At 41.2% G+C, this 22,205-nt stretch overlaps 1 protein-coding gene and 1 long non-coding RNA gene across 3 annotated transcripts in view; one reads left to right on the top strand and one right to left on the bottom strand.

Annotated features, from left to right (window-relative positions):
• Positions 1–3,439: 3,439 nt before the first annotated feature.
• SHISAL1 (shisa like 1) overlaps positions 3,440–22,205 on the bottom strand; it is a 115,285-nt gene continuing 96,519 nt past the window's right edge. Inside the window, exons 5-6 of one of the 2 annotated variants that reach the window (XM_053254107.1) lie at positions 15,380–15,504; positions 3,440–11,760 (exon numbers count right to left, since the gene is read on the bottom strand). In XM_053254107.1, the coding sequence (XP_053110082.1) occupies positions 15,465–15,504 (40 nt within the window). In that variant the 3' untranslated portion in view covers positions 3,440–11,760; positions 15,380–15,464. The remainder of the gene's footprint in view (positions 11,761–15,379; positions 15,505–22,205) is intronic. The other variant, XM_053254106.1, reaches the window with a different exon arrangement.
• Positions 4,331–21,674, top strand: LOC128326722 (uncharacterized). The gene is made up of 4 exons (XR_008308219.1): positions 4,331–4,436; positions 11,154–11,224; positions 18,576–18,682; positions 21,504–21,674. It is a non-coding gene; the product is annotated as an uncharacterized LOC128326722 (long non-coding RNA).

The raw sequence follows: 22,205 nt of genomic DNA, 5'->3' as shown, positions 1-22,205 counted from the left end.
TGCCCACCGCTGCCCACCGTGTCTCTGACCCAGAAACTTCCCCTCCCTCACACGAGCCTTCTCCTCCAGGAGCAGCAGCAGCAATTGGTTTAGCACTGTGAGGGTGGGGCTTGCCATGCTACTTACTGACTAAGCCATAAATGTCCTTCCTGGCATTTTTAATCATACATCCTTAATGCCAGGAAGGACTGTTTACCATCCAAACACCTCACACCTCAGATCAGACTGTCTCAGAATGGTGAAGAAACAAACAAGCTATAGTGAGAATTAGTGAGAAGACCCTGGGGAGGGTTTGCGGGGAGAGGGGGCTTAGCCCGCTCTCCCCGCACACAAGCAGCAGTCTGCTCCGGGTGACCGAAGCGGCCGTCCACACAACTGCCAGCTCCGTTACAGAGCCGGCAGGGACTGGGACGATCGGGGGCTGTGCGAATGAGTGAGTGTGCAGGGCATGCTGGAGAGACCCTCAAGCCGGGAGGCTGCTTTTCAGCCTCCTGGTCAGGGGTCTACTCATGAGTTGCTGCGGCATTGGGAAGCCCGTGTTAGCGGAGCGCTTGCTCTGTTAATCTGGGCTTAGGGGAGGGCTACTTAAGCAGGTGACCTGCTTAAGAACCATTGGGCTTGCAGCAGAGCCCGATGGTTCTCACGATGGTAGGAAATCGGGCTCGTGGCGGCTAGCCCAGTTTTCTACCATCATGTGAATAGCCTCTGCATGTATCAGTTGCATCCATGTTGGATTTCCGCAAAACTTACTACAGGAAATGAAAAACAGGATAACCTTTGCACTAGATTCAGTGGCGTAACAAGATCTGAATGAGACTGTGTGCAACATTTTTTTATGTTGCCCCCACCCCAGCACGGGCCAATCTTGTTAGCGCCCATGTGCAGATCCTCAGATGTCAGGAGCCCTAATCACTGCATGTACAATCTTTGTACAGCGTATGCCAGTAGAAATATTCACATATTTGGTTTCTATGTTTGTACCCATGTCCATTTTAAAAATGAATGAATGTACAGATACTTAAATAGAAACACACACAACATTTCCAGGAAACCTGAAAAAAGCTGCATGCATATGTCCTCCAAATATCACTTATCTACTATCTACTTCCTAACCCACTGAACCCATCATCTTCTACATCATGTGCTCAAGATTCCATGCAATATAATCCAAGTCACCATGTGAAAAACAAACAGATCCTTTAAAAAAGCAACATCCCAATTAAGACTGGAACAAAAGAACATGGATTGTCTGCTTTGCATGCAGAAGATCCTAGGTGCAGTGCCTGGCAACCTCAACAGGAATGGCTGGGAAACCTTTCTCCTTGCAAAGCATTTCTGCTCATACAACCTTTCTCCTTGCAAAGCATTTCTGCTCATACAGTTCTAGCATCAGGCTAACAAAATGGCTTCAGTTTAGTCAAGCAAGTGAAATGATTTCCACACTGCCTTCATCTCTTTCCCCCACCCCCATGTCTTTGTCACAAAACAACTTTAAGGACTTGTGTAATATTGTGTAGCAGGTTAACAAGAGAGACAAGTACAAGAACAAAAACATTACTTTAAAAGTGAAATAATGATAAACACATACATGGACATCTTCAAAAGTTTACAGTGTTAAATTATGAGTGGAGAGACTGAAGTTCAAATCCCTGCTCAGCCATGAAACCCACTAGGTAATTCTGGACCACTCATTTATCTCTCAGCCCAAACAACCTCACAGGGTTGTTGTGAGGATAAACATAACCATGTACACCACTCTGGACTCAGAGGAATAGTGGGATATACATGTAAAAATGAATAAACACTTCATTAAAATGATAAGATTGGATGCAGAAACTCATGAGATTACATTCTGCAGCAATGTGTAACTGCAGGACTGTCAAGTAAAAACAGTACAAACCGAGCTGGAAAGTAATTGGTATACAATGTTTAAAAATTATTTTAAAGAGAGAGGCTGCACTTGAAAGATTAAAAAACACACACCCCAAAACCCAAAAATTCAACACAAAAAGGATAATGATCCCTCAATAGCAGTTCATTGTTGTCTCTCTTTTAAAAAAAAGAGGCTGAGAACCACAATGGAGAAGGAAAGAGCACCAAGAGGATGTGAACTTGGGTCTCCCCAGTCCTGGTTTGGGACTGAAATTGGCCTGCGCAGCTCCCTTTTAAAGGCAGGGAGAGCCACTCCTGGCCTCACTGCCAACACAGCGGGGCCGATCTCCCTCCCAAACGGGGCCACGTGGCCCCATTTGGGAGGGAGATCAGCCCGCAATGCACTGGGCAGTGCAGGCCGGAGCGACTCTCCCTTCCTTTTAAATGCGCAGCCCCATTTGGGAGGGAGATTTCCCCATGCTGCATTGGCAGCGTGGCCGGAACGGCTCTCCCTGCCTTTAAAGGCAGGGAGAGTCACTCTGGCCGGTGCTGCCCAATACATTGCAGGCTGATTTCCCTCCCAAATGGGGCCATGCAGCCCCGTTTGGGTGGGAGATCAGTCCCACTGCATTGGTAGCGAGGCCAGGAGTGGCTCTCCCTGCCTTTAAAAGGCAGGGAGCGTCACTCTGGCCGCATTGCCAACACAGAGCGGGCTGATTTCGGTCCCAAACCAGGAGACCCAAGTTTGGGAGGGAGACCACACCCCCGCAGCTGACATCAGACATAGGGGTCATGGCTAGCCAGCTCCCTGCATCTGATATCAGATGTGTGGGGGTGGGGCCAGGGGGCTGCAGTGGTGGCCAAACACAGGCCACTGCCAACCTTCCTCTGTCTGCTACTGCTCCTTAGCAACCAGACATGGTAAAGTCATGTTGAATCACTGGTGTGTGTGAATAGAGATTCCACTTGACTTTAGCATTCTGCTATGGAGGAACATAGGAAGCTGCCTTATACTGAGTCAGACCACATAGGTCCATCTAGCTCAGTAGTATTGTCTATACAGGCTGGTAGTTAGCAGCTGCTCCAAGGCTGCAGGCAGGAGTCTCTCTCAGCCCTATCTTGGAGATGCTGCCAGGGAGGGAACTTGGAACACTGCCTGAATTCTCAACTGAAAAATTAAGGCATTCGTATCAATTTCCATCATATATCATGATTTCCACTTGTTGAATTAGGGGGGAAAACCTGTAGTCCCAGGGTGTGACATTGATATGGAGAGAAGTGGCCAGTAGTGAGGGGCGAGTCTATGCCGCAGCATAGTGCTGTGTCCTAGTGCTAACGTAAGCAGTCAAACATTTCATTATTGAGGGAAGGAGCATGAACTCGGCCCACCATAACGTTTCAGGAATGGAAACCTGAGCCAGTATAGGATGATGACGAGGAGGAGGTGGACCCCTCCCTTCTCCGGTGACTCCAGGGCCTTCTCAGCAGAAAACCCCAGAAGTACAGGAAACTCCTCAGTGTTTTAATATCTAACTTTCTCACACACAAAAAGATCAGAAGGCACCTATAGTCATCATCATAATCTTTATTACAGTCACTGATCAGAAGACTCTATAGTCAGGTATCACTTTCATGAAAAGAGTAATTTTGGAGACAAATATGATGAGAAGTTGGTTTACTCATTTACTCGCCTCAATTGTATTGTGCCAAATTCAGGTTGATTGTGCTAAATGCTATAGTGCATTGTAGTTCCCCTCCCCTACAATCATGTGCTTTAATGTGCTACCAATAGAGCATTTACATGTGATGATTTTGACAAATGTGTCCAGTACTGGAGGTAGTTACATGAACGGTGCAATGAGTTGCATAACCCATTTTCTCATAATGTTAGGTTTGGGACATTTGCCTCCACACCATTGACTGATAATGAGCTGTTTTTGTGTGTAACTTTTGTATGTGGAATTTTGTAAGAAGCAATGTTGAGGCAACTGATATTTGCCAGAGAATACTACAGTTGCCTTATAACAGTTGTCAGCATTTGGAAGTTTGTAAATATTGCAGATAAATTTCTCTGCTGACTTTTATGTTTCTTCTACTTTCAGCTTTTTCTAGATTTTTAAGAAGATATGGATATGACCAATATGCTTCCCAATCTGTTTTCTTGCTATGCTCAGCAATGCAGGAGAATTGATGGAATGGAATTATATTATTCAGATTGTCAAGTAAATTGGGCAACTTCTCACAGATTGTGTGCACAGAAATATACATTGATGTACTCACATTCATCCACAACTGTTCAAAATTCACTCTGCTAAATGAGGCACTAGAAGTACATGATTTATGGCATGCATGGCTGAACTAGGAAACCTAATGGCTGTATTACTTTTGGTTACCTTGCCAACCATTAAAAAAAATGTTTTCAGAGTTGACACCATTTCAAAAGAATTACCATTTCATTTGACAGATACAGGAATCTATGAAAGAAGGGACTTCAGGGCAGGCACCCAAGAATGAGACCGTAATTGTTTCTGGTGCTTCAACAAAGATGGATGACTTTGGAATAGGTAAGTTTGGAAATTTAAACACTGTCTGTTAACAGGATTTATATCTACATGCCATTGTCATTGTACTTGAAATTAAATCATGTTAAGCCCCATACTGATATACAGTTTCACAACCATGAGAATACATCACTGGAACACTGAAACCATGTACTAGAAAGTACTGCAAAAACCATTTAAAAGTTGGATTTTGACTCCTGTTACAGTAAACATCTTTTTGATGTTGTTATTAATGCTTTTGATATTGTTATTAATGGTTGGTCTGAAACATTACAAATAGCAAATGATGCAGGATGATAATCCACTTTTGAAATACAACATTAAATTAAGGCCTAGTTAGTTAATCTCAGTCATGACCATTAATCATTAATCTCAATAATTCAGCTATTTTGTTTTATTATTATTGACCATTGGCACAATATGGATTTTATCAACATATGCAAATAATTTAGGCAATATGAAAATCTCAACCACTTAGTATCAATATAATCTAATTCCATTCATATTTAAAAAACAACAACACACAAACTAGAAGCATAAAACTGCTCATTAGAAACACACAATTCCCAAAGGGAAATAACCCCTTTACAAAAGACAGTGAGTCACAAAAACCATTATCTAATACAAATCTTTCATAAACACACACTTTTAAAAAAGATCTGTGACAATTTCAACCACACGATGAAAGTACTTTTTAAAAAAAAATCCATACAATTCTAAATCATTAATTTGTAAGAAAAATCAAATGATTATATACAGAACTTGGTTCAATGTGAATTTGTTGTGAATATTTGTCAAATGTTAATTAAATTAAAATGTAGTATTGCATGATGTAGCTCTCTCTTTGTAGTTTGATTTGCCTTTATTTTCAGCGCTGCGTAATACAATTCTGTGCTGAAGGACTCAAAAATTGCATGACAAAAGCTGCACTCTGAGACCTGTGCTAAATTATGCAAATGAGAAAATGTGCAATTTCCTCTTTTTTGCATAATTATTCCATTATTTACTGAATGTGATACAATGCATAATTTCTTATGAGTCATGTGGTGCAGAATTCCTATCTTACTCAACTTTGAGGAGCTTTGAGGAGGAGTTGCCTGCATGCTTTCAAGCATGCATCATCTTAACCATACATTCTCACATCAGCAGCTCACACTGATGTGGGTGCGGAGTAAGGAACCTCGCTACATAAAAATCCTGACTAGCACTATTAAACAATTTGACTGGGAGCAGAGGAAATTTGGCATAGGGATAACTATCCCTCTGGTGAACACATTCTGTAGCCTGGTTGCTGTATTCAGTGGCTAAGATTGTCACTAGGTGCTGAGGCACTAGTTACTGGCAAACATAGCAGAATTGGGATCTTTTTCCTGACAGGGTCAAAGGAAATATTCAGAACATTCTAGCTGTTCCAGATGGAGCATAAGCACAGTGTTATGAGGTGGGTTATGCCACCAATGTAAGAGCAGTCCCATGTCTTATGGGCACAGAACTGTACAGGAGTCATTACATGCCAGGATGCATTGCAACTTTATCTCACTGTTACATTCGCAGCTTTTGCCTTGAGCTTATTTTTCTTTTCTGTAACCTGGCTGGTTCTATTCATGGCTGCTTCTGTGGAGCTCCCCAGAGGAAACTGCACATTCTAAGGAATTGGAAAACCAGTCAGTAAAAATGATTCAACTTCCCTTGAAGCTGCATCCACCAGGCCTTTCTTTAGGGCAAAGAGGGCCTTTTCCTGCACCCCCATTTCTACTGGAGCCAGGTGTGTTTGTGGCCCCAACAGCAAATGGTTTCCAAGAATCTATTGCCCTTCTGGCTCTGAGCTTGCCTTCCCCACATCCCACAAGTCTGGGGAGGTCTTTTCTTATGAGTGGCATGAATTTGTGGTAAATAAACCTTAACTGACAAGAGTATTAACATTTAGGGGGGAAATGCTGTAAGGTGCTCTGAGCCAATGGAAACAGAAGGGTATACAGCAATTAAATCAAATTAAACTAAAAAGCAATCTTATCTGTGTAAATGTAACAGAAATGTATTTATAGTAGTAGCTACACTATTAGACTTTGTCATCCAGCATCCCACCAATGGGGACTCATTGGGGATTTTATAAACCTTCTATTTTATTGTCTTGCTTGATCTAAAGACACAGGAAAGCTTATGAAGTACATGGTTTGGAGGCTGCATTTGTGCTTCGTGGGACACAGTTGTGCAGATCTGTCCTAATTCAGAGTATGTGATGTAGTTTTTACACTTCTGAAAAACAATAAAGTTAACACATTTTAAAAAACCCTTTTGTTTAAGATGTGAGGTATGATGCTTAAAATTTTCATTCTAGGTTTATACTATAGTAATGCTTCAGATGGTGCAACATACACAAGACCTTGCTATAGGTGCACCTGATGTATTCCCGAATCCTGACTGATGTACTGATCAGAGCATAACACGAATAGAAAGTGCTAGGGGTGTGAGGGCACACAGATGGCCAGGGTGCATGTGCAGCGGCCTCCAAAACGGTCACTGGGACCACGGAGAGGACTGAACTGGCCCAAAAACAAACTGGCCCAAAGACCAGGGGGAGGCCAGCGTGGGGAACTGCCAGAGGACATCCCCTCCCCCCCCAGCCAGCCACAGCAGTACCCCTTGGATGCCACCAATCCTGGTGGTAAGTTTTAAATTTAAAAAAACAACAACACTTTAGTCCTGAAGAGGCCCGAATTCGAGCCAAGCTAGGGTTCTAGTTTGGGGTGCCAAAACTGAACATTCCCAGTCCAGTTTGTTAGCTTCAGACTCAAACCGAACTGGGCAAACTGGTTTTATGCACACCCTAGAAAGTGCAGTAGAATACAATAGCTCTGAATTCTCACAACATCTAGCTATGGACCTCAGATAAGCTGCACTAGATTCTAGAAGCACTTTCAGTCTTGGGAAGTTATCACCAATTGTTCACATCTCAACCAAAATTGTATCAAGAGTTGGATACATTGCAGAGAGCGGGATCTGATTCCACTCAAGCACTCAAGAAACACCTTTTATAACCTGGGGAAAAACAACCACATTTGTGAATAGTAAAGGGTAAAAAAATCTATAGTCTGTTTCATTAATAAATATAAATTATAATGTGTAGATAGCTATATATAATTCAAATAAAATATATTTAGTTTTAAAATGTATATTAAGTCAAGGTTTGCCAAGTTGGAATATAGATAAAATAAGAATTACAGGTAAGCTGCTGTCCACCTCCTTGTCACAGGATGGGGGGAACTCAGGCAGTAGTCGGGGTGGGATTGTGAGAGGCACCTCTAAGCATAAATTAGAAGGTGCTTACCTCTGCTCTGAGCCACCTAATGGTGCAGCAGGAAATGACTTGACTAGCAAGCAGGAGGTTGCCGGTTCGAATCCCCACTGGTATGTTTCCCAGACTATGGGAAGCACCTATATCGGGCAGCAGCGATATAGGAAGATGCTGAAATACATCATCATCACCTCATGTGTGGGAAATGGCAATGGTAAACCCCTCCTGTATTCTACCAAAGACAACCACAGGTCTCTGTGGCTGCCAGGAGTCGACACCAACTCGACAGTACACTTCACCTTTACCTCTGCTTTGGCAGCACCTGTAAGCTGCTCCAAGCTGCAGTGTCCCGCCCAGCACTCCCATCTGTCATGAGGATTGACCCCATGACAGCCAGGTGAGTGGTGGAGCCAACCCCCCGCAGCCGAGGTAAGCACCTTCTAATTTATGCTACTGAACCCAGGTATTTGTAATCCAGAAAATGACAGTCCCAGCAGACATCCAGTTCTTGAGCACAGTGTGCAAATCCCTTCTGAATCAAATATTAAGTTGACTGCTCCTCCAAATGGACTCCAAATAATTGCGCTTCAGAAATTATTTCATTGCTTCTCCCTCTCAGAAAGGTTTCCTCATGTGTACCCTGAACTCTGTGTCCCTTTTCTCAACGGCGTCTCCAGCTGTCACATTCCTCAACATTCCGTTCTATCAGTGCCTCCTCTATGCAGGCCTCACTTCTACTTTATACACTATTACACACACTGTATTTGATTAAATCAAGACAAAGTAAATGGAGATGGCTTTTCTGACTAAAAATTGATGACAAGGAGGGAATACTGAGTAACAAGAGCTGCTGTAGCTAGCTAATTTGATGACATCTATATCAAATAGGGAGCCTAGTACACAAATTGAAACACAATTAAATACTCACAAAGAGCTGGTGACCATTCCTCCCTTTCCTTCATTAAAGCTTGAAGGGCAAAAAAGCACTTATATGGCTCTGAATGAGAAGAGTTCATGGGAGTGATAGATGACACTGTTGTACCTATTGAATTTGTGCCTGTATATTTACTATAGTGGCCGGTATTTTGAAGAAGTGCTCTGCCTTTTCAGTGCTTCCCCTCAAAATGCAGGAATTCATCAGGTACATCTGCAGCAGGTGTTCTGTTCAGAATTTATATCTGGGAACATTTGTTCTGAACCCAGTGTTGAATTGAAACATCGTGGCAAAATGTTCGTACATGGAATCTCACCTTTAAAGCTGATATAATATGCAAGACTGTACAAAGATGTTGCTGCTTCCATGTTGTGGAAGTTAAGATGACTTTAACTTGCAGTTTCCATGCTTACAGTGATTATTGTAAAAATCATAACTCTCATCTCAAACGAAAGGTTTTTTGATATTTACATTTCCTTGATTTTTGAAAAGTAAAATCAGTATACACATATTGTCAGTGTAGAGTAGGGGAGGGGCATTAATTTTTTTGCCTCTGTAATATGTACAATTTACCCAGCACTTTAGGACTTCACCTAAATTTAGGACTTCACCTAAATTAGCTCACTGAACATGTGCAGCACTATGTTGTATTAAATGTAATACAACCAATATTTTTCTTTCAAAAAAGCATAACAAGCATTTATTTATCCATGGACCTATATTTTATTTTGTTATATACAGAATTAAGCTAGCACCTTTAGGGCAAAAGATCACAAACTAAACGAGTTTATTCAAGATAGGTTTTCAGAGTACTTTACTATATCTATTTCTCAATAGATCTGCACCAAAATTGGACAGGTGATAGCACATGCCACCTAATTATTCAAACAGACTGGTCAACCGGTTTGGGTGTTACTGTATGTTAAACTGAATGCTCAGAGAGAATGTTTTTCCGACTCCCCCCTCACTTCAATCGTATTGACATGCCTGCATTTGTAATTGCATTTTACAATGCTAAATTCCTGCTCTGATTACAGGAAGAATCTTACACCAGAGATCTGTAGTACTCACCACATGCAAAGGAGGACAGGATGCTCATACTTCTTACATAGAAGAGGGAATTTTAGGAAGTGGAACCCATCTCAAAGACACCTATATGACAGATTTTCCTTATTTTGTACAACTGTTAAAAATATATAAACCTATCTTCCTTTGGACTGTTTTCCCAGGCATATGTGATTCCTGATATGATGGAACAAGAAATATGTCATCTTCATACCCAATTAAAACTGGATAGCAGAGTAGAGATGCAAACCAGGCCAGAAAATTCCATCCTGCTCTTGCCCAGATATTGGTTCCTAAAGTATTTATGCACTCTTTGTTCTCAGACCTTTACTGGAACAGAACTAAGCAATACCCTTCTAAAAAGCAGGAAGCTCTGAGGCTGAAATAACCCAATAATATTAAAGTTGTCAATTTCATCAGAATGCTACATATACTGCTGTGTAAGGAAAACATCCCATTGCAAAGGCTGTACTAAGGATTTGCAAACTCATTCAGGAGAGAAGTGGCACCCTTAAGTAGTGCAGGAGTATATATAGTAACGTTGCTCTTATCAGAGCTGCTACACAAAAAGAGCAACAATAGATTCGCTGCTCCTAGGAATGCCTGCATGACCCCAAGTTATATACCCTAGGAGGAGCCCTGAACCCTCTTCTTCCTGGAACAGGTCCTTCTAGGATGGGACTCCAGCTCAGCAGCTGAGCACATGGGTAAAGTTCTAGGTCCAATATCTGGCACCTAAGTGCTGTAAGAGATTTAAGAAACTTCTGCCAGTGATTGGTTGAGTTGCCAAGATGTTAAAGAGGCAGGGCAAGCAAAAAGGCATAGAAAACATGGTGAAAAAGAGGCATGGAGTTAAGAAAAACAGAGGTGGGATTTGGAAAGGGTTAGGAAATTGCTGTTTCTGCATCCCTCTTCTGTTGTTATATTGCTGCAGGGAAACTATAAGGAGTTTTCAGCATAAGAGAGCTGAAAAGTAAAATACTTTGTTTTGAAAAGACAATACCAGCAGTGACAATAACTGAACAAATATAAAGGTGCTTTTCTGGTATTGATTTTTCAACTGGCAAATGCTTTGCTGTACATAAAAGTTGTGATATCTAATGGAATTCTTTAGGGATGACATAAAAATGTCATGCCTTCACAAATTATCCCCTTCCATTTTAAAAACAAACCCCAAACCTCAAGCTATTTTAATGTGCACAGTAACTGACATTTCCCATAAACCTTAGTAAGAAAATCCCTTCTGCCCTGCTCTGCAAGGATATAATCATTATTGAGGGAGAGGTAATTATGATTAGTTAATGAGTAATTGGACTCTGGCTCAGCCAATAGAAGGCAACTATTTTATTGCTTTATTTACATTTGAATTTTTTAAAAGTAAGAATCAAGATGGAATTTTTTTTTTAGTCTCTCTCTTGTTTCCCAGACAATAGAGGCCACTTTGGTGTGCTCAGGAAGATGAAATTGAAGTCTGGCATTTTGACATGGATGAATATGGTAAGAGTTCATAATCTAAAATAATTGATATCCTTTCCTGAAGGTACACATGTGAGGGGGGGGGGAAATAAAAATCTAAGTTGATTCGCGGCTAGCCTGTTGTGACAATCTTCACTAGAGAACTTTGGAAAAAGTTGTATTCATTATTTTGACATTTAAAAGTAGGCTCAGATGGTAATTTAATGGATGGGGGAGGCAAATAAATGTTCCCAAACATTCTTATACACATCCACCCTCAGTTTGGTTATATCCACCCTCAGTTTGAATTGCCACTGAAACAACTTCTTTTTCCACTGCAGTATTTGTCTTCTTTCTCAGTTATCTTTGTCTTCTTTCATAAGTGGTTCTCTGTCCCAAAGGTATTGCTTGCATCCAATTTCCGTCTGCAGTCTTTCTGTACCATTGTGTTGGTTCTTTTCATGTAATTAGACAAACTGCCATTGCTGAATTATTTCCCTAAAAATTCATCAGAAGAAGCTGCTCTCCTTGGACTGTAATCTTACCTCTCCCAGCTTGAAGCACATCAACATATTTCTCTGGAAAATATATACAGAATATATCACTGCCAGCAAGCTTATTCACATATAAAAGCAAAAACAAAAAAACACCCCAGAAAGATTCTTCCCAGGTATAAATGAAAACATACATTGACATTTGTCTAATAAACATGATAACAAAACTGAAATTACAGTTCCTTTTTCGGGGTGAATGATTTTCCTATTGTGCTCCTTCTATACTGTACAACCTTTGGGCCTGAATGGCTTCTGACCCAGCAAGCCTGCACAGCTTGGTACACAATAAGAGCAGAAAACAGGCTCTGTTCACGCCTTCCTTCTCCGTAGCTGCTCCCTTGAAAAAACCACCCCCCCCCAAAAAAAAAACCAGGATGTGCATCCTGTTTTATGAAGTTCTTCCACTGAAGAACAGGTATATCTAGAGATGGAAAATTTCCGGAAATTCTGATGTGATGAAACCCACCCCCCTCCGTGCGTGTTTTTTGAAATGGGAATTTTTAGAAAATAATCTTATAAACTGTCAAAAACTGCTTTTAAAAAGCAGACAAAAAAATTAATGCTGAAAACAGAAAAAATACTGGCTTAATTAAATGCAGCACTCTACAAATTGAAGGGTGGGATGAGCACATTCATCCCATGCGTCCCCAAACCACATCCTCACTTCTATCACATTTGCAGAGGCTCTGTCACTACTAACTATTGTGTCATCACTGCAATGATGAGCCTCCCATTATTCCCAATGGGATGTGCGTACACGCACTGGGAACTTCTGGTCACTTCTGGTTCAAGGAAGCAATAGGATGGCAGGCAGATACGCTGTTGCCCCGCAGGACCATTTGAATACACAGCACTGGCAGGGGAAAGGTGGGCAGGAGGGGACCAGCAAGTGCCAGTTCCATGCACATCCCTACTATCAACACTAAAGGAAAGTTAGTTATTATGCATTCTGAGCTTAGGCCAGCAAATACCAAGCAAATACAGAAAGCATCCACTTTCTTGCACATGCTGCAGAAGACAGGAATGTGAAGCAAGCAAGAGGCCTGGGAAAGTAAAGGTCGGAATACTGTTTGATGTGTCTATTTTTGAACACATTTTCTTAAATATTTTATGTATAATTCTGTAATGAAAATTATAGAATTATGAATAATTCCATATAATCCAATCCAATAATGAAAAAAATCCAATAATCCAATAATGAAAAAATCAAAAAAGTCCTTTGGAAAAAATGAAGGGAAAATGTTTTCTTTCCAAATTTTTCTGGTTTATCACCAGAAAAGGTATATCACCTCCAAATGCATCGGGATCTATCTTTCTAATAAACCACCATTGCACTGTTCTTGCACTATCTCCCTTTAAAAAAAAGTGGGGGGAGAAACATCAAATAAATATGCATACAAATACAATATTGGAGGACAATAAATGTTATCTGTACTAACACTGAAATGACCCTAACACACAAGCAAGATGGATTTCTTGCTGAACAGCTTCTCCCTTCTAACCACATCTACTCAAGCTTTCTGTTGCTTCTTTACTGTAAGAACATGCACAATTTTTTTTGGTGTATGTTTTGTTTTGCTTTTGCACTGTGGTACTATACACTACTTGTACTTACTGGATTTCCAAAAACCATGGTTGCTTTTGGTCCGATTATTAAAAGCAACTTCGCTGTCTATACTCACTAACCAGGCCTTAAAGGAAGACCACATGTGTGATGTTGCAGCATAGCCAACCTAGCTGCTGCCTGTTTTGAGAGGTTCAGCCACATAACAACTTCAAGCTTTAATTTCAGCTGCATATGAGCATATTTCAGGGGGAAAAACAAACACCATGCCAATACCAGGTGAGTTATAATCACTTTTTGGTGAGTGAGAACAGAACAAAACACACATACACACACACCAGAACTATAGATAGATAGATAGATAGATAGATAGATAGATAGATAGATAGATAGATAGATAGATAGATAGATATTCCCCATTAAAAGAGGTATGTGTGCAACTTGATCAAAACCCTTCCATGCCTAAAATTTCACATTAACTCATAAAGCGGACATTTGCTACAAGAAAGCAGTGAGATGTTCTCATGCACAGCCTAACTCAGGCTAGGCAAGCCCAGTCTGGCTTAGCCACATTAGAACTGGCTTAGAACTGGGATTGGGTCCGATCCTGGTGTGGCAGCGCTGCCAAGCCCAGCTGTTTAACACGGCTTTAAGAAGGGATTAAGGGAGTGAGCACGCCTTTAACCCGGGCTCCAGGATTGTGTGTCTCCTCGGCTGCACGCAGCCTGAGACACAGAGATGAGTACCTAGAGCACCCATCTCTTGGGGAATCCCCCAATGCACCACGCTTGGTGCATGGTGGGATTCCTGGAGGCTGGAATGCATTGTCCTGGCCCTCTACAACTCAGTCATCTGGAGACATAGTCCACACTTCCAGGGCACTTTTACTGATCATCTGGGGGGAAGGTTGGGTTCATGCAGCCTCTGCGCTGCCTGCCCGCTAGGTCGTGTGAATAGCTCCAGTGGCCAAAAACCTACAAGATGTAATTCAATTCAGATAAATGTAAAGTCCTGCATTTAGATAAGAAAAATCGAATGTACAAATATAGGATGAGGGAGACTGGCTTGGTAGCAGAACCTGTGTAAGGGACCTAGGTGACTTAGTGGATCATAAGCTGAACATTAGCAAACAGTATGATGCAGCTGCTAAAAAGGATAAAGCAGTCTTGGGTTGTATTATCAGAGGCAGTAGCCAGTACAATATTTCAGACTGATCATCACGTCTCATGTCCCCATGCTATCTTGCACCTGTTACCAGCTGAGCTTATTATGCCCACTCCCAGAAGCCTTCTTGGTTGCAACTGCATGTTCAGGCTCAGAGATTGCACTTTTGCTATGCTTAGGAGCTACACCGCAATGTGAGCTCCCAGTCTATGTTATACAGTGGGACAAGCTGCTTAGTTGACTTGTCGCCCCTAGATTTGGCTGCAAGCCCCACAAATTGGAAAGGGGATTAGATCCACACTCCCTCTTTCTGTGAGGAGGCCCTGGCTAAGCAGACTCCAGAACTCGCTACTGCAAGCGTCTGGCATTCAAGATCATTTCAGCCTTGGAATGAAATCTAAACTCCCCTCTTCCTCTTGCAAAGAGAGATAACACCCACCTGGGAATTTACACATAATTTGGAATTTTAAGCTAAATGTGCCTTACAATAGTCTTGTAATGCCTTACAATTGCATTAGGACCACCTAGTAAATTCTGTTTCTTTCAATAAATGCCTTTTTCTTAATTAAAACCTCTCTCTCATGCTAATTTTCTTGAGTCTTTCTTGCACAAATAAAAGCTGATTGGAACTGTGTCCTCTCCTGAGCTAAAATCCCCACATTTGCGTGGACTGGGGGTGCCGACCAAACACTCTCGGGGCAGTTTCATCAACACACCTTCATATGCTATTCAAAGTCGCACCTGTTGAATGTCTGCCAGTCACACAACTGCTGAGTCCTGGACCCTCAGAAAGAATTCAGCAGCCCCTCATTCTTATGAGGTTCAAGATTGGAGGGTGGTGACCACTTGAACATGAGCACTGAGACCTAGCAATTCTGCTAGTAAAATGAAGCAAAAAGGAGAAGCAAAATTTACCTTAAAGACATGATTTAAACCATTGATGGCCTTGGCTGCCCTGTATTCTCAAGACATTTCTCCTTCTCAGAGGCAGGGTAAGAGATCACCAGTCAGCTCTGACTGGCCCATAGCTGTCCCCAGGGCTGAAGACAACAAGAACAGAGAACACTGAACAGTTAATCTTTGCTCTCCTTCGCTTCAGCAACCAGTCTGAACCCTTCCCTCTCCCTTTTGCTCTTCTCAAATATTCCAGCTGAACTGAGCATGATTGAAGTTGAAGTTATGATACCATCTTCTCCCTTAATCTGTAAAGATTCAAAGCATATTTTCTTCAACATTACAAAGATGAGGGGAGGGAAGAGACTCAATGTTTGTTTTGCAACTTCATGTCTGCTTTTCAGCTTTTGCTCCTCATAACATAGCCATTTCCCCAAGGATTCGTTGTTCCCTTCTAGCATGAATTGTAAAAAAGTGAAAGCTTTGAAAAGCCACAGAAGATTATGGGGTGGGGGTGGGGGTGAGGTGAAATAACATAATAGAATGCTCACATGAAAGAGCATCATAGAATGACAGAATGGCATCGTATTGATATTACTCCCATGCCTGTGTAACATCCTCCAAATGAATCACTATTACTTCTGCAATACTCTCAGAATAGAAAAACAGAAAGAAATCAAAGCCACTTCACACCTATACATCTGACATTTTGTGTGGTAGGTAAACGGGCAGCCACACATCTTTTCACCACATACCTAAGGTAACATGAGATGTTTGTGTTCTGTACGCAAAATTGTGCAAGTATTTCTCAAAAAGTGGGGAAATGTGAAATAAACCCTATACATTGCTTGTTTTTATGCTTGTATTTTAAATCTTTTTAATCAGATTTGTTTTTATATTTTAGCTTAATATTTTAATTGTGGCCTTTAAATAATATTGTTTTTAAATTCTGTGTAAACCACCTTGAGATTGTTTTAATGAAAGGTGGTATATAAATTCTAAAATACAATACAATAAATAGATAGATAGATAGATAGATAGATAGATAGATAGATAGATAGATAGAATTGCTTGAGACTCGTTCAACATGTGAAAATGACTGATAGCCAAATAAATGGGGAAAGCAGCCCAGACTAAGAGATATCCTTAACATAATGGAAATCTGGCAGTGTCTTATTTATTTCCAGCTAGTTATAAATAATAGTGACTAAAAATTCCAGGGCATTATCTGAAAGGACATGATTCCTCCACTTTGCTGAACCTAAGCAGGTCATACAGGTTAGGTGGTCTTCTGGGTACCCCATGTATGCTGCCTTGAATTCCATGATGGAGGAAAGGCAGGATATAAATGAAATAAATAAATGAATACAAAGCCACACTTTTTTTAAAAAAAAACCACATTTCCCCCCTCAGGCTAAACTTTTGCTACCATGGAATCTAAAGGTCTATAGTCCTCAGCAGTAAGGAGTCAACAAAATCGAGAATGTGATTTCAAATCAGACTTCTGCTTACAGGCTTTTGTGGACTTTTGGAGAGTTGCGCAGGATTACATTGGCTGTGCACGAACTGAGGTTTGTGCACTGGTTCAGTGTCAAATGTGTTCAGGGGGGTCTGCAGGGAGATAAGCAGTTTGGCTCTGCAGGAAGGGGAGCAGGATTTTTATTATTATTATTATTTTAAAGGAGAGCAGACCTTTACCTACTCTCCGCTGCTTCATGCAGCTTCCTGTGTTCAGCTCTGGCACACACATGGTTGTGCATATGTGGGCATCATTAGTGTGGTCAGCAACGCCATGCATACTGTTGCACAATGATACTGTTGTTACTCATACTGATTCAAAATGGTACTCAGGAATGGCCCAAAGCTCAGGGGCACCCCAGGCAAAGCCTGCCTGAGTGCCCCTGCTGCCCCTTTGCTTGTCTGGGTGCCCTCTACCACCCCCTTTGCCCACCCAGGTGCCCTCCTGGCCACAGCAGGCAGGCACACCCACCCTCCTTGCTGCCACTACCCACTGCTTTGTAGTGGCAGTGATGGGAAACACCCACCCAGTCACCCACCTTCCTCACCGCCGCCTCCACCCACCACTTTGGTGACAGCGAGGGTGGGCAAGCAGGTGGGTGTTCTCCATTGCCTGCCTGCCTACCCCTAGCAGTCGTGGGGAGGAGGTGGAGAGCAGCTACCCTCGGTGTCACATGACCAAGGCTGCCGCTGCCCTTGCCAGCTTTGTGACCTAAGCAAGCACTCAGCAAACTTTAATGGGTGGTTAGTAGCGGCCCTGATGGTACTAAGATCAAAACAAATCCATTTTGTGATGTCTGTCTTTCCATGGTGAAATCTGTTTGTTAGCCTTATATCTTACAAAACTCAGAATACGTTACGGTTTCAGAGTTCAAGCTTCACATGCATATTGGTTGGCTCCTTCTAACCCACCTAACTTCAGATACATACTTGACATTAGCTCGATTCAGACATTATGCTGTATGAGTGTGCAGATGTCTGTAAACTTGCACATGTGTTTGTGTGAATGACATTACCTGTGTTTGTTTTAAAAGTAAACCTGGATACAGGACTTTCAATTGCATGGTACAGATAGAAAGAGTAGTGCTGTACCTGTGTTCAACATAACGTCTGAATAACGTTCCTATGTACAAATCTGTATCTGTGTACACTGTACACTCGTTGTACAAGAGTTGAACATAATGTGTGAATGGGCCTATTAAATTTGTAGGGATGAAAACTGAAACTTCTCATCTATATTTATTTATTTATTTATTTCTTATTACATTTAATATCCTGCTCTTCCTCCAAGGAGCCCAGAGTGGTGTACTACATACTTAAGTTTCTCCTCACAACAACCCTGTGAAGTAGGTTAGGCTGAGAGAGAAGTGACTGGCCCAGGGTCACCCAGCAAGTATCATGGCTGAATGGGGATTTTAACTCGGGTCTCCCCGGTCCTAGTGACTATAGTAGTAAGCTAGAGTGGGTGTTAGCCCACATCTGTTATGAATTGGATTTCTCTGCAGAGACCAGCTCACTTTCTTTTGAGGCTTTGGGGCACGATGAACTAGGTTTTTGTGCTGGGAGATATTTTGAGAGTTGTGTTTTGTTTAGAAGCCATATTTACTAGTTGTAGTAACATTTGATAGTGTGGTGGTATTATTACATACAATGTATTTTTAATAGGAAGTATGGAGTTCATTTATGCCTTTTCTTTTAGAAGACCAAGGGATTTTTCATAAGGAAAGATAGATACTCTAGCTATTAAGAAGTACTGCCATCAATTGAAGCATCAAGAAGTCCAAGATATCTTCAGCAAAGGAAAAAGTAAAGTAAAGTGTGCTGTCACGTCAATTTCAACTCCTGGTGCCCACAGAACCCTGTAGTTTTCTTTGGTAGAATACAGGAGGGGTTTACCATTGCCTCCTCCTGTGCAGTATGGGATGATGCCTTTCAGCATCTTCCTATATCATTGTTGCCCAATAGAGTACCAGCAGTGATTCAAACCGGCAACCTTCTGCTTGTTAGTCAAGCATTTCCCCGCTGTGCCACTTAAGGTGGCCTAACATTTCAGTACTACTCACCTTTCCATTCAAAGGTGATGTAAGGAGAGTTGAAAACCAGCAGAAATGTCTTTACTACCTCCAACAAAAAGAACCCCAAATCTTCAAATACAGTTCTTCACTGATGTTATCCTAACACATGATTTCTTCTTGAAGACAAAGAAACAATGGGCTGATCCATTTATGTACACACATCACTTGCTTTCCCAACACTTGATAATGTCCAGCTGAAGATGCACAGAGTCCACTGTAACATATTTTGTCAGAGGCCATGTTGGAAGAAATGCAATTTCTACCTGCGGTGTTAGACCTTTCTCATGCTCATCAAATGACAAATATGCATGTGTGAACCAGCCTTATAAAATGTGTAACTAAAATGACCACAATGAAATTCTTAAGTGCAAGGACCATGAGAAAAAGGGGCTGTTATGACCACTGATGCCAATAGACTTAAACCAAAAGTAGATGTACATCAATGGGTATAGCAGTACAAGGAAAATTTGAAGGGGGAAAAGAAGCAATCGTAAGAAGACAAATTATCAAAGCAATGGGTGGAATTTAAATTATGAAAAGTTATCACATGTATGATATTGTGATATTCTGGGGTACTGCAGCTCAAGTGCAGCAAGGTGGTGTTTGATAATCTTTAATGCATATCTTCTCCAATGATTATAGAACAGAAATTCGCTTCTCCTCAGATGCAGCAGTTGCTGCTGTATGAGGTAAACAAATCCACACTAACCTCTAAAAGAACCCTTAATATTCATGTATAGGCAATATGAGTGGGTGTGATGAGCATATGGAGATTGAGATGTCCTGTACTTTTTTTTAACAGTATGTAGCCAGATTGTCCTATCCAGCACATCCACAATCAATATTATGTGAAATGTTTCTCAAAATAACAGACCTTGTGACCAGGCCAATTTTCCACTCCTCCCTGCTCCTCCCACATCTGAAAGCATTTAAAAATGCGACACTAGCTTAACTGATTTATTGTGCCTTTCCACAAATGGCCAGTAGTACCATTGAGAGGCAGTTCACATGTCTCATATATAGAGCTCTCTTAACCCCCCCCCCCAATAAATACACACACCAGTGTATCTACACCAGCCTCAAAAGAGGAATTTTTTCCTCTAAACGTCCAAAACAGAAACTTGCGGCTTGAGAGCATTCCTTGCACTTGCTTATCAAAAGGGATCTGCTATAACCATTGCACATGATCCTGACATCTAGCAACTTTTGCCCTCCCTCCACCCTTATTTGCAAAAACATCTAATAGCATCTGTTTTGTCAAGGGACAGTGGAGCAAACAAAGCACTTGAAAAAGCACTTTAACTGTATAAAAAAAGAGCTCTAATAAAAGAGCTCTTGACCACCTCTCTTTGGTCGATGGCCAAACATGAAAACAATTCAAAAATTTAATTTTATTCTCTTAAAAAAAAAATCCCAAGAGCTAGTATATAGTATATATATATATATATATATATATATATATATATATATATGTGTGTGTGTGTGTGTGTGTGTGTGTGTGTGTGTGTGTGTGTATACACACACACATACATACACAGTGAACTTTATTTGATCTTGGTAACTGGGGAAATCACCATGGAGCAGGGCAAAAGAAGCTGCATCTCATTCCATTAGGAGCCTCTTATTCTAAGAGTGGTGCCGAGTGTGTTGGAGTTTTGTGGTTTCCAGCTCTCAGTTGGGTTCCATACTAAAGAGAAAGAAATTATGTAATTAGAATCTACTTCCTGCTACCACAGCGTAGCCTCAAAGACAAAAGTATGAGTTGCTGTAGATAATTGTTCTTCCTCCTCCAAAAAATTCAGTCTAGTATGGAAGAGCTGAGGATGTATGACAGTATCCAGGTTTCTCCACCTAAAAAAAATACCTTGCCTCTAAATGGACAACTTTGTTGCAAACAAATAGCTAAGGTGGTCTGCTGCAACCAAAAGTCTAAACAATTCCAAACATCTTTGGGTTTCTATCTATCTATCTGTCTGTCTGTCTATCTATCTGCCATACTCTTTAGTGAGGAAAAATAGGGGGGAATTTGTCCTTTCCTTTAAAGCCATGGAACAATGGTATTTTGATAAATGAGGCTTAAGGTGGTTTTTGCTTCAGTTTAGTTTGTATGCGAGTATAAAATCCACATTAGAATAATATTAATCCACATTATGAATATTGCTCTTGCACATATACAACAATCAAACACAAAGGTATTTCATGAATACCTTTCATAGCCCAGAGGTATTTCATATGGGAGTTCCAAGAATTTGGTCAGGGATAAGAAATGAGACTGTTCACAATAATAACAGCACACATATTATCCAGAAAATTCCAAGAGCTTTTACAGTATGTGAAATAACATTGTTACATTTGGCAGAGGCAGTAGTTGAACAGAGCCATCATATAGTGAATTTCCCAATGCTCTGCCATCAAAGTCATCAATGATATGGAGAGAATGTGTGGGAAAACTGAATATATAATTGGCCTGATTTCATAATATTGAGTGCTACAAAATATGGAATGGCAGGTGTGTATGTGTGCTGAGTTTACAATTGTATGTATTTTTACAGTCACAAACAAGCTGAGGATCAAGCCAGGTAAGCAGTCAGCAGCCAAAGGATCAGGGAGACAATCAGGAGTCTGAAAACAAGCCAAGGGTCGAACCAATCAGACAGGAGAGATATGAACTGCACCAGATCAGGAGAACCTCAATACAGAGGCAAGTATCAGGCCTCAGCCAGGAAGCCTCTTATACTTCCTGCTGCAGGAAAAAGGCCAATTAATGCTCCCCTAGGGCAGGGCTTGTCCAGGGCTTCAGTGGCCTAGGAATCTACAGCAATGTAGTAGGTTGTCACAGTGAGCAGCAACACACAGGCAGGCTTGTGAATTTCGATTCGGGTACAAAATGTTTTGTGCCTGAAAATGGCAATTTTGGAGGTTTTGTAACCAAAACAAAATCAAGAATTAAAAAACAGATTTTTGTTTCCAAATCGAAATGTTTCCGAAATGTGTTTCGGACAGAATGTTTTGTTCTTTGGGAAAGCATTGCAATTGAAATTGACTTCCCTGACTCTCTCCACTCTAGCTGAGGCACTGAGTGATTAGCAGAAGATAAGATATGCAAAAAGATTTTGAGCTTGAATGGTTTAGTTAAGTATGTGTTGTATTCAGTGTGACTGAAATGCAAACTGACCTTGCAAAGGGATTTGGAGGACAGCATTTTGAGACAGAAATACCCAAATATCTTTGGGAGCTCAATGCAATTCCAAAGC

Source organism: Hemicordylus capensis, chromosome 5 (assembly GCF_027244095.1).
Source record: "Hemicordylus capensis ecotype Gifberg chromosome 5, rHemCap1.1.pri, whole genome shotgun sequence".
NCBI classification, from domain to species: domain Eukaryota; kingdom Metazoa; phylum Chordata; class Lepidosauria; order Squamata; family Cordylidae; genus Hemicordylus; species Hemicordylus capensis.
This window is presented reverse-complemented; position numbering and strand designations above follow the sequence as displayed.